Here is a 15,431-nt window from a genome sequence, read left to right on the forward strand (position 1 = left end):
AACCTCATCTTTTGCCGACATTAACTTTTAAGGATATGTCGCAAAGCAGAACTAAAAAGATACTAATTATAAATTCAAATGAAATTGTAAACTGCCCGTGCTCATAGGAATCTGTGCAGCCATATAGTGGCCCTGTTTGTTGTCAAATGTGTGTGCAGCTGCACATCAAATCAGAATGCCTGTGTGTTGGGAGAAGTAAAATGATACGACGTTCTGAGTGGAAGCTATTTTTAGGCACTTAGCTAAATGGAAGACAGAAGAGTCCAAAGGGTTTGTACTGTACGACTGTTTGTGTGTCTTTTTCTGTCTGTGTGTCTGAGCGCTACATTTCACGTTTGCATGCGCTTTTCAGTGCTTCTGTATGATGTGTAGGGGGGCATGGACACGTTTTGGCTCCGTCACTCTCTTCGCCCTCACCTGCTCTTCACAGCACATTACACAGGATGGCTATAAGCCATTCAACCAAATAGACACATATCCACACACACTCATTCACCTTGTTTTTGTCTCCAAGAGTACATTGGAGTGAAGCCTAATTGCTTGAGTGATATGTCAGGCGCCTTTGCAAAGACTGTCCGGCCCATCGAGCAGTTTTGTCAACACCCCGTTTCTCTTTTCCAAAGTTTTGTTCTGTTTATCCCTCCCTTTCCTTTCCTCAGTTTTTTAAGTTTTAGTGTCTTTTCTCAACTTCAGAAACAGTTTGCATTGTCCAAGGTTAATGCAAGGAAAATATGTGTGTGTGTCAAATCTGTGTTTACTGTATTTTGGTTGTTTTGCGCTTGTATGTGTGTCCTGCCAATGGGCCTCATTAAGCAGAGAGGTTTTTGAGACCTTGGAGACCTTGCCTTTGGTAAACTTAGTGTCATTATTGGGTGTTAATGATGTTGGCCTTTGTAATCACTCTCCGTGTATGCGTGCTTATGTGTGTTTGTGTGTGTTAGATGGGGAAAAGGCATTTTTCAGGTCTGGAGGTGGCCCTAATGGTCATGTTCGCATTGATGTCTGTGGCAGCCATCACTCTCATAGTTCTGTTTGTCACCGGAGAACCTGGGGTCATTAAAGATGGTAGGTGAGCACACCTACACAAAACATTTGTCCTAAACCTTCACCATGTTCCCCCTGAAAAAGTGTGCAGCTGTTAATGATAGCTAGCCTCTGCAAAAAGAGGAGAAATATCCATTCTGGTCAATCAAAAGTTGACATATGCAGGCGAGGTGAAACCAATTGGGTTACGTTCAGAGTAAGGACTGTCAGAATTGAAGTGCTGCCACACTGCCACCAGAGTTAGCTAGTAATAGTCAGACAATTTTACATATAAGATTTGATTTGTGGTGATTTTGGAGTTGTTGAAAGGCATATTTTAAAAGGAGACTGAGTAAATAAACATTAAATAATATTAAGTATCTGATTTAATGAACACTTCATGTTTTGGCAGAAACTACTGATGTATTCATCCCTCAATGTCCCAACATTCCTTTGGCTGAAAGAGTAGACTGTTTCCCTGATGCTGGAGCCTCAAAGGTATGAGTTACTATCATTTCCAACACAATGGGCTGATGAAATTGATAACAACGTCAAACTTCCTATTTGAACAGCAACAATGTGAGCAGCGCGGATGCTGCTGGAGTCCACTGGAGGAGAGAAATGTTCCCTGGTGTTTCTTCTCAACCAACCATGGATACACAGCGGAATCAGTGGAGCGACCGAATCCTCATGGTAAATCCCAATTTCCCCCGTCTCTACCCTGCTATCACACTCTTGCACTCACCTGCGAGTGAAAAAATATTTGGCTTTCTATTTAGTTCATTTTCTCGATTCTAACTGCTCCACATTTCTTCAATCTGTCCGTCTCGCATTGTTTTTCCTTTTTTACTTACATTGCTTACAGCATGTTTTTCTATGAAATATGACATGGATGGCATATCAGAAAACATGATTGACTTTGCTGCATGCAGGCTTTTCCATTTTCTGCTTGATTTCACTGCCTTTTGTAAAGTCAGTTATTGTATAAAAGCAAGATGAACCATTGGAAATTTAAAGTCTGAACTACGACATTTTCAGTTACATTGTACGAATAGCACATTAACGTTTTTTTTTTAAACAAAAAAAAAAAATGATGTATGGTGGCTTGTTTTGTGTGACAAAATATGGCTAATGCTTAGTCTGAGAAGAACGTTATAAAAAAACCAAAAAACAATTTCCAACAATAATTTCTCTTGGACTGCCAGAGAACGGCCGGACGTTATTCAACAGGGACTTTAAGTGATATATAAAAATGAAAGCACTCCCTCTTATATAAGTTTAACCATCTTCAAATATTTTTACATGCACTCTGCTATGGTATCGCTCAAAGCTACTATGCAAATTACCCACATTTAACTCAGAGGCAACTGAGGACTCTGTGAGCTCTGTAAGCATATTGCACCCTTTGATCATACTGGTAAATGAATAACCAGGGAATACATCTGTGTTTGAACGGATTCCCATCACGGTTCACCTGATGCATTTTATGTGGAGTGCTCGTTTGTTTTTATTATTGCAGTTCACTCATCATTGCAGGGAATAGATATTTGTCATGCTATGATTAAATGTTTTCTTTTCTTTTTTTTTTTAATGCACTGATGTTGCCAAAATAACTAATGCAGTTGGTGCAAAGCTTGTCCAACAATGTCGGGCACATTGTGACTGTTAAATAGACCAATCACGACAAAGGGCTCTTAAATATCAATAGAGAATATCGGTCAGAGGTGTTCCAGATGTGTACAGAAGTATTAAAGGAATAGTTCGACATTCTAGAAGTCATGTAGTCACCATGACGTTGCTAGGCAACTAGCAGAGAGTTACTGCGCCCAACCAATAGTCCAGCACACACTTGGCTTTAAAACCACAACGTGGCTTTTTTCACTTCATGGATGTATGGATCAACCAAACCAGCATGTTAATTAGTGAGCTTTATAATGTTACCTTTGGAAAGAGCAAGGCTTGTTCTTTCCACGTTTCCAGTCTTTGTGCTGACCTACGCTAACCCACTGCTGACATTTGCTTCGTAGTTACCACAAAGAAAAGAGAGTGGTATCAATCTTCTCATCTAAATCTAAGCAAAAAAAGTGAATGAGCTTATGTCATACTATTCTTTAAAACCCCAAAACATCACCGCCATTTTGACTGACTTGTTTTGTGCTTGGACAAAAATAACTACAATAGTACGACTATATTCCCACAATAATAGTATCATTTTTGAGTCATCTTTATTTTGGGGGTTAAGTAGTTAGGTGTGATATACTTCTTAAAATGACTATTTTTTTTTTTCTGCGTTATAACCTTTACCTTCCTATTATCATGTGTTTCATTTTGCAGTAATGAACGCCCGACTGAAGAGAATGCCCTCTCCCTCTTTATTTGGCGGCGATATACAAGAGCTGTCATTTCACGCAGAAATGCAGTCAAACAATCGACTCCGATTTAAGGTACACACTAAGAAACGGTTTTCAGTTTCTGTTACACTTGCACACAAATTCACACTCACACACACACACATTTTTGAAAACAACAGAGGAAGTTGTTAGATAAATGTAGTCCAGTCGAATTAATTTCAAAAGCGGCTTTTATCAAAGCGTGTTTAACACCAACACTGTACAGAACAAAAGGGGACAAAAATAGCATTGTAGACAACAAAGTACGAACATGACCGTGAGATATGAGGCCACACTCACACCAACTGCATGGTTGTTTCCTCTCCTCAGATCTATGATGCCCACAGGCAGAGGTTCGAGGTCCCCCATGAGCACATCAGCAGCCTCAACAGTGAACCATCCAGCCCCATCAGCAACACGCTGGAGATGACAAACAAACCCTTTGGCCTTATTGTGAGCAGGAAGGAGAACAAAAAAGTCCTGTGAGTGCTCAGTGTGTGTGTGTGTGTGTGTGTGTGTGTGTGTGTGTGGATGGGTAGGAGGTTGCTTATGAGAACTACAATATCACATTGTATTTTGTACAGTGAAGAAACAACAGAAAGGAGACTACATACTGTGTGTATTCAATAAAATAACAATAGCGTACATTTAGGCATGTACTGGAGGTTTAATGTGTATTGCAATATAGATATATTATGTACTATGTAGGGTATATTCTACTGTATGGCTGCATCTGTGGAAACGGATGAGGCCGTTCCTTGGATGAAACACTTATTGTGATGCGTAAGTTATTTTGACAATATATTACTTGAATGTAATTCTGGAGGCAAGGTACAGTAGGTGCCACAGTGCCAAAAAACATTTTAAGACAAGCTGAGCTGTTGAATATGTGATTTGGTGTCTCACCCGTCGCCTCCCCTCTCGCATTTGTTCACAGTCTTCTCACAGTCACCTTACAGAATTGAGCATTGACAGTTGTCAATAGATTAATATTGATTCTTTGTATGTCATTTGATGTTATACTGTCAGAATCCTCTGTGGTTGCCTGTCCAGCCCGTAATCTCATTATCTTGCATTATTTCCACATAATGGCATGCAACACCTTCCCACATTGCGCTAGTTTCCCAAAGCAACAAGTAATTATGTTCATGTCAATCCAGGCCACTTGCAGAGCCCTGGGTGACACTGCAGTAATCAATTACCCCCTTAGAGCTGTGTGCCACCACAGCTCACACACTTCCCATTAAACACCAAAAGGCATTAAACCATTATTATCGTCAATGCTATATAGAATATGGCACTTTGTGACTAATAGGGTACAAAACCCCTTGTTTTATTACTACTATAATGTGATTCACATACCACAACTACGACTTTATACATTAATGCCATTTTTGCACCTCATTGTGTTGTGTTGTTGTGAGCTGATTGCTCTTTTGTTTTTCTGCAAGGCAACATCGATATTGAATCCTGATTACTGAGATGTTTCTAGTAAGGGAAGGCCGAAGCTTCTCTTTGGAGGTTTTTCTTTGGGATTTATATATTGCTCAGATGTAAGAGCTGTGTTCCTACACTGCAGAGCTAAATATATTCACTATCCTGAGTTTTCACACTGAAAGAATTTGTTTTCATTGTGTAAAGTAATGTAATGCTGTTACATGACATGACAATCTTTGGCTTTTGTCACCAAGTTTCATCAAAGCAACCAGAAGCAGTGTGACTGCTCTAAAGATTAGTTGTTGAAGATAAGCAGCTATTTAGTATTTCAACTGCTCTAACTTTTGCTCTCACAGCCCTGTTTTTACGAGGTCACTTGTTACGTGATCCACTATTAACACTCGGTATGTTTTGTGGTCTATCCATGTGACAGGACAGATTTTAGGATTCCCTTTTTGTTAGGATTTTACTTTATTGCTTCCAAAGGAGGAATGCTCGTCATCATAACTTTTTAGGAAAGGACAGCCACTGGTAACCGAAACTCTGAAAACTTTTAAGGTCAGTGCAATGGTTACTGCCAGTCGCAGGAATACAAAACACCCACATCACCAAATTAATGCTGAACAATTTGCCTGTGCAAAGTGTTCAATAGCATTCAAGAAGGATACTAGCGTTTATACGGCCTGTTCTATCGAAGGAGAGCTCATTTAGCAACAGTTAATCACATACAATGTGTCAGAGGTTTGAACCACATGCTCTTAATTTAATATTTCATTGTATTCTTTTTTGTGGTTTTTAAGTGTTTGGTGGTTTAATGAGCCTGTCTTTGGACTCACAATAAGCTGTGTGACTCAAACAATGAACAAAACACCAGAAACTAAATAAATGATTAAAAATAAATTAATATAGGAAAATAATTTGGTACAATAATCTTCCAGTCTGAAGTTTGGTAACTCTTTTCGTCCCTGCTTTGATTTAACGTTAAACTCCTCCTGCTCTGGCAACGGCTATCATTATCAAGAGCAATACTGCATTAACCGTTTTATGTTGCATAGTTATTCAATAGCAGTGAAAATCTACTGCATTTACAGTCTTATATATTTTTTCTTTATCTTTGTTTTGGCAGCTGTATGCAGACAAAGCAGGCTTAGTATTTCAACTATCAGTGTATGTCTTGTTTTGAAGGCTAAAGGAATGCTACCCAGAGGGCTTATTAGAGCCTGATGCGATGGTTTGTCTTCCCTCTGTTTTTTCTTTCTACAACTCAACTCCTCCACATGTCCTCGTCTCATTCCCACTCCCACACTCTCTCCTCGCTGCATCTCGCTCTCGCTTTCTTTCTTGCGTCTTTGTCTCTCACATTTTCTCTCTCACCTACTCTGTTTTTTTTCCCCACACCTCTCTCACATTAGTCTCTCTTCTCACCTCCCAGTGGTGACCCAGTGTTTTGTTTCTGTCTCTTGTTCTTTCTTTTTTAAAAAAAAAAAAATACATTCAGGTTTGACACTACAATGGCTCCTCTAGTGTTTGCAGACCAGTACCTACAGTTGTCAGCTAAGCTCCCCTCTCATAATATCTATGGCCTGGGAGAGCATGTGCATAGACAGTATCGCCATGACACAAACTGGAAAACCTGGCCCATCTTCACCAGAGACGCTTTCCCTAACGGGGTGAGTGGTACACACACACACACACACACACTTGACATAATGCATTCCCTAGCCCCTTACCCTAACCATCACAACTAAATGCCTAAACCCAACCCTTCCCCTAACCCTAACTTTATCCTAATTCTAACCTTAACATAGAAACAAAGTCTGAACCCTCAAATGGCCCTTGAAAGTTGTGAGGACCAAGCGAAATGTCCTCACAACCCAGCAATGTCCTCACAACGATGGTGTAAAACCAAAATTTGTTCTCACAGTTATACAAAGACATGCACACGCACACAGTCAAGATCTTAAATGAACAAAGCGCTGACACTGATACTTGACGGTATGCGTGGTTTAAGACATGCTTATGCAGATGTAGACACGTAGGTATACAGTGTATCTGCATCTATACATATGTCAGTCGCTGTAATGCCATTTTTTTTTTATTTTGGTCATGGTTGTAAAAGGCATGTTGTGTGTTCAAAGGCTTATACTTGACAGGTCTACCTAGACTGTCTGTGCGTGCATGCATGCTTGCTTGTGTAAGTGACATGTTTACATGTGCTCCCAACATGGGTATTCTCCTTGCCATAGGGCTTATAATTGAATGCCTTGTAAGCTGATTAGGCAGTGAAATCAACCCCTGAGCTTCAATAAGTCCCCAACATCCCCCCTGTGCCTCACACCTCTCCCATATGTCCCCTCATCCCTCAGTCTCCCTACGTCTTTCCCTGCAGGGAACGCATAACCTCTACGGACACTACCCTTTCTTCCTCTGTCTGGAAGATGAGAGCGGAAAGTCATTCGGAGTCTTTCTCATGAACAGCAATGCAATGGGTAAAGATGAAAAGACTGTGTATGCTGACACGTAAAATCTCTTCAATAGTTAAAGCACACAAATAACGACACTGTCCACAGTGAAGTACACAAGGACACTAACACACATTTTCAAAAGGGAACACTCTTGCAACGACACACAATTATATGTGGAAATAAAACGGACGAGTACACATATATACATACACAAGCACCCAAAACATTAGGACAAGCCATTTCAAAATGGTTCAAGGGCACATGAACCATCAGTTGTGCCTCCCAACACAAATGAATTCACTGTTGCCTCAATCAAAAAATGTGCTGACAAATCAAAGTGAATATTGAATGGCTGTTTTATTCCGTGAGGGAGATGAATGATGGTTTATTGTAAAGAGTGATATTAAGATTAAGTTTGCAGTGTTTCCATCTTTGGTGTCTTTTTTTCCCCCAGAGGTGACATTGCAGCCCGCTCCTGCTGTGACATACAGAACTATTGGAGGAGTCCTTGACTTCTACATTCTCTTTGGAGACACACCAGAACAAGTAGTGCAGGAGTTCCTTGTGGTGAGGCACATATAATTATATTCATAACATGGATTCAGTATACTGTATATAACAATATATGGGGAAGGTTTTCAGGGCAAGTCTGTCGTGCAAAGATGGTTTGTGAGTTGTTTTGGCACAGTTATTGCATTAGCATTAACAATATGTCCAATTGTGTTGTCCAGCTCATTGGCAGGCCTGTCATTCCTCCCTACTGGTCACTGGGTTTCCAGCTTTCTCGGTGGGACTACGGCAGCCTGAGTGAAGTCAAGAATACAGTGGAGAGGAACCGTGCCGTGAGCCTGCCATATGTGAGATCCTGTCTGTTTGCTTTTCTTTGTGTTCTGTTTATTTTTACATTGCCTATATGCAATATGCCTGACAACCTGTTTGTCTTCAAGCCCACCTAAAATTCCCATCCAGGCTGTTGTCTGCTATTTTGTGTTCATAGTCTTGTGACGAAAATGAGAAATAACCGTTTTTGTAAATGTTACAAATGGAATCTTTATCTAAACCATGACACATCATATCACGGTTTGCAGGTCCATAAATGTCGTCCCGTGTTTGGCACTTTCACACTCAATATCTCAGCTGTAAATCTCAACCTTATAAATTATTGTTTGCGCTGTGCTTATTATCACAATAAAAATGCACAATAAACTCATATCAGACTAGGTGTAAGGTTGGGCTGAAGGTTCTCTGGTCCATTCAAATGGCTCTGATGCTGTGACAAAGAGAAATAGGCACTTTGTTACAGAGAAACTCCATGACGAAATCCACCCAAAGTATAAGAGGCATGAAATCATCATCGACTGCAGTCAATAGTCAATAATGGGAAATGAAAACATCAGACATGCTTTACAAAACGCGTGTCCCAAGCAAGAAATGCAAATTGTGGGGAAAAAATGGAGGCAGGTGTTTGGATTTGGTCTCAGATGTCAGGAGGAGGTTGCATGATATTCCCTTTCTAAAGACAAAATATGCATTTTAAAGACCAACTGTCTGAAGTCATGTAGTGACGATGCCTAGTATATGCACTGGGGGATGTATTTAGCTGCTACTAGCTGTACAGCTTTTAGGGGGGGAAAGTGAAGGAAATCAATACTTCACCTTGTGCACCCCTTGTTAAATTTGAACCACTCATGCACTACTGTGTGGTTCCAGAGGCAAGAGCCTTAACCACTACACTATCTGTGAAGACGTGATATGAAGGTTGAAGCAGGAGTTTCGACAGACAGTCAGAGTGATAGGGATGGCCTTTAGCTTAGACGGGGTAATCCAGCTTTCTGTCAAATAATGGGGAGTCTGCTGGGCTCTATAGGTTCAATCCCGGGACAACTATTTTTCAAGCATCACTGAATGTTAGCGCTGATCAAAGATCAATCGACCGTGTTCCTTTCATTATCTCATTCATCCTGATCTGAATGTTAAAACTACTCCAACACCTCGTCTGAGACACCTGATAAATACCAGTTCTGGTTGACATTTTCTTGGGAATGATCCTTACTGCTCATCACCGTCCGAGCCCGCTTGGAGTAACTATAAGAAGTCCTTTCCACACACAGCACTAATGTTTGATGTCCTCTATATTCCTTAATTACTAAAGTAAACTCCTAATCCTAATCTTTATATGTCCCCATCAAACAAGTCAACTGTATCACAACTTAGCAATGACTGCATCAATCAAAACCAAAGTCTGAAATCTGCCCTATTTAAAGATCAAATGCAAACAAATGTCCAACCCATCTCAATATTTCACTCTCCAATCTCTCTTTCATATCCAAAGACATTAGGATGCAGCTGCTTCCTCTCCTGCTGTACTCAGGGACATATTTGATAACCATTAGATAGACCACAGAGGGCATTATCACATTCTCCCTAATATGTCTGGAGCTGATTACCATTAGAGGAAGGATCTGGCAGAGCCTTCCAAACCATCTGTTCTATCGATATGAAGTAGATTTTGGCAGACAACAGACAGACAGAGAGCAAGCATAAAGTCACACCCTGAATAAAAAAATAAAAAAAAAAGAGCGTGTTAACATTCCCATTGTCCTCCCAAGGTTTAGCAGCACATTAACCAAGTTGTTTGCACTCACATCAGGTCTCCAAAAAGACCAGCAAAGGCAGGTCAGCAGACAAGTGAACAGTTGTTTTTTTTTCCAGTGAGGCTCAGTGTGTTCATTAGCCATGTGGAGATGGGAATATACTCGGTTAGAAAGATGCATTCAAGTCATATTGAAGATGCTGAATTTTGAGTGAATAGATCCAAGTAATGCACAGACTTGGAGGCATGAGTGGGTACATTTAAAAAGTATTAAGAGTCATTTTTTTAATGTATTACATTCATGCAAGATGCAAATATAATTTTAATACATGAAAGTCAAGCCAGCATTTTAGCATTTCCAATTAAGTTTCCAATTTCCTATTTGAGGTAAACTTATTAAGTCATTCATATGAAATTTCACACATTTATTGTAAAGCTGGACTAGGAAACTGTTTTTTGTTTTGAAAATGTCTGAATTTTCTAATCAATTTTTCCCTCAAGCTGCATATGAATAGGTAAAAGTATACAGGAAATGCCCATACATAAGCGTTGTTCTTCTTTCCATGCAGGACATTCAGTATACTGACATTGACTACATGGAGGACAAGAAAGATTTCACTTATGACAAAGTCAAGTTCAGCGAACTGCCTCAGTTTGCTGATTACCTTCATGAGAAAGGGCAGAGATACATTCTCATCCTGGTAAGAAGAAGAATGTAGCAATTTGCATATTTCACACGTGAATAGAAAATGGCTTGGCTTGGCATTGTTCTTATTCTTGTGTTAGTGGCCAAATGTTGGTGCTGTGATGTCAGTTTGATACATTTTGGCTGTGATTGGGCCTAACAGAGAATGTTTTAACTATGGCAGCTTGCTGTCATGTAAAAGTAAACTTCAGGTCAAATCACTGACTCCAACAATTGGCGTACACAGTGAGAGTTCAAAAGCACTGCTAATTTATCTTTTATTGTTTCTGACATGAAAACCAGAATGTTGCAATATCATGACGTCACTTCTGAATGTCTCAAATTATAATTTCTGTGAGTCAGCTAAACCAACCAGTGTGATTTTTTGTAGTAGTCAATAAAATGTTTTCATTAAAATAACAATATGAAAAAAGATCATTTCTATTTCAAACTAAGCAAGTGTACTCGTTTGCCCACAGGACCCTGCAATAGCCACCAGTAAGAGGGTGGGGAATGCTCCATATGGCTCCTACGACCGTGGGACTGAGAAGAATGCCTGGGTCACTGAATCCGATGGGAAAACTCCTCTGATAGGAGAGGTGAGCTTTATTTGGGTGCAAGATAGAGCTGCAACGATTAACTGATTAATCGATTAGTTGTCAACTATTACTCACCTACTTTTTTGATGATTGACAAATTGGTGTGAGTGTTTTTTTAAATCTTTTTTGATGAAAAAAAATCTCTCATTCTCTGATTCTGGCCTTTCAGATGTGAATATTTTCTGTTGCTTTACTCCTCTATGTCAGTAAACTATCTCTGGGCTGTGGACAAAACAAGACATTTGAGGAGGACATCTTGGGCAGTGGGAAACCCTGATGCCGTGAACATTTTTCACCATTTTGGGCCGTTTTATCACTCAAACAACAAATCTAATATTCAAGAAAGTAATTGACAGATTAATCGACAATGAAAATAATCCTTAGTTGCAGCCCTGGTGCAAGAGAGAACAAGATCATGCATACAGATGAAACAATGCACTTAGTGGCCCCTTAATTAGATACTTAAATCCATTCAAGCAAAGATTTCCCTCCTCCAGATGGTAATGTCTTTCTAAGATTCCATCCTACGGATGCCCCATGACTGCATGTTGTGTAAATGGCTTGTCACAGTGACATTCAGGTCAACAGCTTGTGAAGAACCCCTACATGGGTCAACCTTAATGTTGCGAAGCACAGGTCAAAAGCAGGTGTTAAGTATAAGAGGGGTGCTTATACATTCATGTACTGTAAAGCTGTAGAGGTTCTCTTGCTGTTCTACTTATTGTTACAACTGGCAACAGACATGATTTAAACGATCATGGCATGGCACGATTGTTGCCAGATGCACCAAGTCAGAAACTGCCAAATAGTTGGGAATTTAATGCCCAACAGCATATGGATTTTACTCAGAATAATGTGGTTGAAAACAGTCAGCTACGGTCCCTAAACACTAATTCCAAACCTTCAAGAGTATTGATTATCACTGTCCTTGTATGTGCATTTTATAACGCTGGTATGTAGACATGCCAGATTACGTAAACCAATGCTTCCATTCCACTGTATAGCAGCTCTAAAGGCCTATGAAAGTGTCAATAATAGTGTTTTGAGACACATTATCCAGGACCAATTGAGCCCTGTATTGTTGTTACCGTGCTACCACATGATTCCAAGAACATGACCTTCAGTTAAATACCAATAATGTAAAGGAACTGAGACTGATGATGTATCAATGGGTTGAAGTAGACTGAAAAGTTTGAAGCATGAGTAACTTAATAGTTTATGGTGGCTGTGACTCAGTGCTGGAGGTCATCCCCTGATCGAAAGATCGGCGGTTCCACTTCCGGCTGCTTCAGTCCACATGTTGAAGTATCCTTGGGAAAGTCCTTGGCCAGATACTGAACCCCAATTTGCTGAAAGAGTGTGAATGGTTGGCATCTTGCATGGCAGCCCCTGCATTCGGTGTATGAATGGTCGTTCAGTGCTTGAACAGTGCTTTTAATGGTCGACTATACAAATAAAGCCTATTTACCTTTTTGCCTGACTCCATAGCTCGTAGAAATCCAAGTCCAGCTTTTCCGTTGAATGTTTAAGCCTTTATATTATACAATATATCATGCACCGTGAGATTTTATATATACATTATACTGTATATACGCATCTGCTATGTGCATGCAAGTGTGACTGGTTCTCCACAGTCTCCATCAAATCATTATATTCCCTAATGGAAGGTCAAGCCTCCGGTATGGTTATTTTTGATCCTTTTCCCCACAGAGCACGTGTTTAAAAAGCTCCCCCCTGCCGAGAGGGCTGGAGGTGGGGGGTAAAAGTCTGTTGCTCCCATGCTTTTATAGTGTTGCTTTTGATTACGCACACGATTAGGCCCAGTCCCTCGGCTAATCGCTTTTTCATGCTGTTTATAACAGGTCAAACATATGCATTGATTCCGCATTAGTGTTTAATCTTAAAATGTTCTGCATCATCGCATCGCAGATTAGTTGCGCAAGAGTATGTGTGTGTATGTGGGAGAGACAGACAGAAAGACAAGGGGGGAAAAAGTGAGTCAGTGTGTGCATCTGTGTGTATCCATTTCTCGAAATGAGAAGCTATTCCTGGTTGTTTGTGCTTTATGTCTGTGCAAGCATGTGTGTGATTATAATTGATTCTAGTTTATTTCCATACAAATGTATGTGTCCTGGTTATGAAAACAGTGGGGTCTTTGCAAAACGACCTTTGCAGTAGCTATTTCAGTCATAAAGGAGATACAGCGACAGGATGGTATTTATTTTGCTTTTAAGACAGCTAATTGCTCGCAAAGATAAGGATAAAAGCTTTCCCTGGTGGCCCATATGTTTCATTGTGCAAGTAAAATCATTGCATGACCTCACTCACACAGATGAACATTTCTGTTCAGAGCACAAGGGCAAAAAAAAAAAAAAAAATGGATGAGAGTAAACAAACCACCAGTCTATGTGGGTTTAAAGGTAGGAATGACAGAGAGAAACATGCACAGAGAAAAACGCAGGTGGAGGCATATAGACAGTCACAAATAATGGATTAGAGAGTAATGTATAAGGGGGACAGACTGGCTGTCTTTCTGAGTGGTAGAGTGACGGGGAAGTACATAGGAAGTCAGCCACAGTGAGAGACAAGAGACAAAAAGGGAGATTATCAGGTAGGCACAAAAGAGGGACAGACAAGGTGGAAGGTAGAAAGACACTTTGGAGCAGAGGCAGGCAGAGGGACAGATAGAGACAGGTAGAAGGAAAGACAGACAGATAGGAAACGACATAGATAGGCGGGCTGACAGAAGAGCATAAAAACAGACAAATAGACATAAAGATGGAGTGAGATATGCAGCTACAAATGCCAGCAGATTTGTTGAAAGTGTTTACTGGGGTGCCAGTATTGGTAAGCAGCTGGAGAGGTCATATAGACAAAATCTGGGGTTAAAGGGAGGAAGAAATGGCTGTAAAAAAATAAAGATGGCAACTGTGAGGGACTATCAATAAGCGCTGACCTTGGATTTCTGACCACCTGCCAAAAAGATCTGCCTATAAATCCATGTGTGTGCGCGTGTGTGTTTGTGTGTGTGTGTGTGTGTGCGCGTGCATGCAGGCACGTGAGCATACATAAGCATGATTCATGTCTTTCCTACAAACCGGGTTGTAAAGTTATTGGCAGTGGAAGTAAAAGGTAAAAGATAGCTAGCGTGGAGCAACCTTGAGATTTAATATCTACCGTGCTTGTACAGAAATGCACACACACACACACACACACACACACACACACACACACACACACACAAAATATCCTCCTTTCTCTGTGGATTAATCATTTTTCTCTATACATGTCATTAAGGACGACTTCTAACACACAGTCACGTCTTGAGATTTCTATTGCATTATCGATTTCTCCTCTCCTCTGTTCTCTTCCTCAACTTGTCTGTCTCTATATCCCCGCTCTCCTTCGCCAACTCTCTCTCTCTCTCATCAATCCCACCCCCTCCTTTACTTCATCTCTCCTCTGTTCTCTTTTCTTCGTCATTTCCACATCTCTAAGCTGTTTCTCTGACATTTCCATAGGCCTAGTCTTGTGCTTCTCACTACGCCTGTGCCATCTTAGCTGATCATACCCAATCATGTTGTGTACATGCACAGTACTGTGCAGGCTAGATCTTTGCCTCGTAAGAAGAGATTCTGCAGAAAGTTTTAAAACTGAAACAAAAAGGATAACGTTTTTAATTAAGTCCAGTCAAAAAAGTAGAACTAGTGGGTGAAGTGAACACTGTCAGCAGGGAAGCACTAACTAATGATGCCAAAATGATTCCCAAAAAAAAAAAAAAAAAAAAAAAAAGTGCTTGTAAACACATCACATCTCACATTCTCTCTCCCTCAGGTGTGGCCAGGAGAGACTGTATTTCCAGACTACACCAGCCAAAACTGTATTGACTGGTGGGTTGACGAGTATGAGCGGTTCTTCAGGGAGATCAAACACGATGCCCTCTGGATTGTAAGTCAATTTTAAATACGCAAAATGAAGGTGTGTATCCGCTGATTAGCTGTTCATTAACCAAGCATTCTGAAACTGGCATTATTCTGCAGCCAATTAGGCGCACACAGGGCCAGTGAGCTTAAATTTTTGTAATTTTCGGTGGCAATTACTTCCCTGCGGGTTGAACACTGAGGCCAATAAAGAGCACCAAACGCAGGCTGCAATGCATATTATACTGTTAATGATTCCTCAGCTGAAAAGTTGGATTTGGCTCAATCATTGCTCGGGCTGTTTGCTGTGATACACGCA

The 15,431-nt window shown here is 40.4% G+C and overlaps 1 protein-coding gene across 1 annotated transcript in view; it reads left to right on the forward strand.

Annotated features, from left to right (window-relative positions):
• The first annotated feature begins 231 nt into the window (after positions 1-231).
• Positions 232-15,431, forward strand: part of si (sucrase-isomaltase) — a 63,535-nt gene continuing 48,335 nt past the window's right edge. Inside the window, exons 1-13 of the mRNA XM_070828724.1 lie at positions 232-270; positions 942-1,065; positions 1,436-1,521; positions 1,596-1,716; positions 3,358-3,467; positions 3,744-3,895; positions 6,349-6,520; positions 7,240-7,339; positions 7,770-7,882; positions 8,047-8,172; positions 10,478-10,609; positions 11,073-11,192; positions 15,027-15,140. Of these exons, the coding sequence (XP_070684825.1) occupies positions 247-270; positions 942-1,065; positions 1,436-1,521; positions 1,596-1,716; positions 3,358-3,467; positions 3,744-3,895; positions 6,349-6,520; positions 7,240-7,339; positions 7,770-7,882; positions 8,047-8,172; positions 10,478-10,609; positions 11,073-11,192; positions 15,027-15,140 (1,494 nt within the window). The 5' untranslated portion in view covers positions 232-246. The remainder of the gene's footprint in view (positions 271-941; positions 1,066-1,435; positions 1,522-1,595; positions 1,717-3,357; positions 3,468-3,743; positions 3,896-6,348; positions 6,521-7,239; positions 7,340-7,769; positions 7,883-8,046; positions 8,173-10,477; positions 10,610-11,072; positions 11,193-15,026; positions 15,141-15,431) is intronic.

This window comes from Pempheris klunzingeri, chromosome 4 (assembly GCF_042242105.1).
Source record: "Pempheris klunzingeri isolate RE-2024b chromosome 4, fPemKlu1.hap1, whole genome shotgun sequence".
In the NCBI taxonomy this organism is placed as follows: Eukaryota; Metazoa; Chordata; class Actinopteri; order Acropomatiformes; family Pempheridae; genus Pempheris; species Pempheris klunzingeri.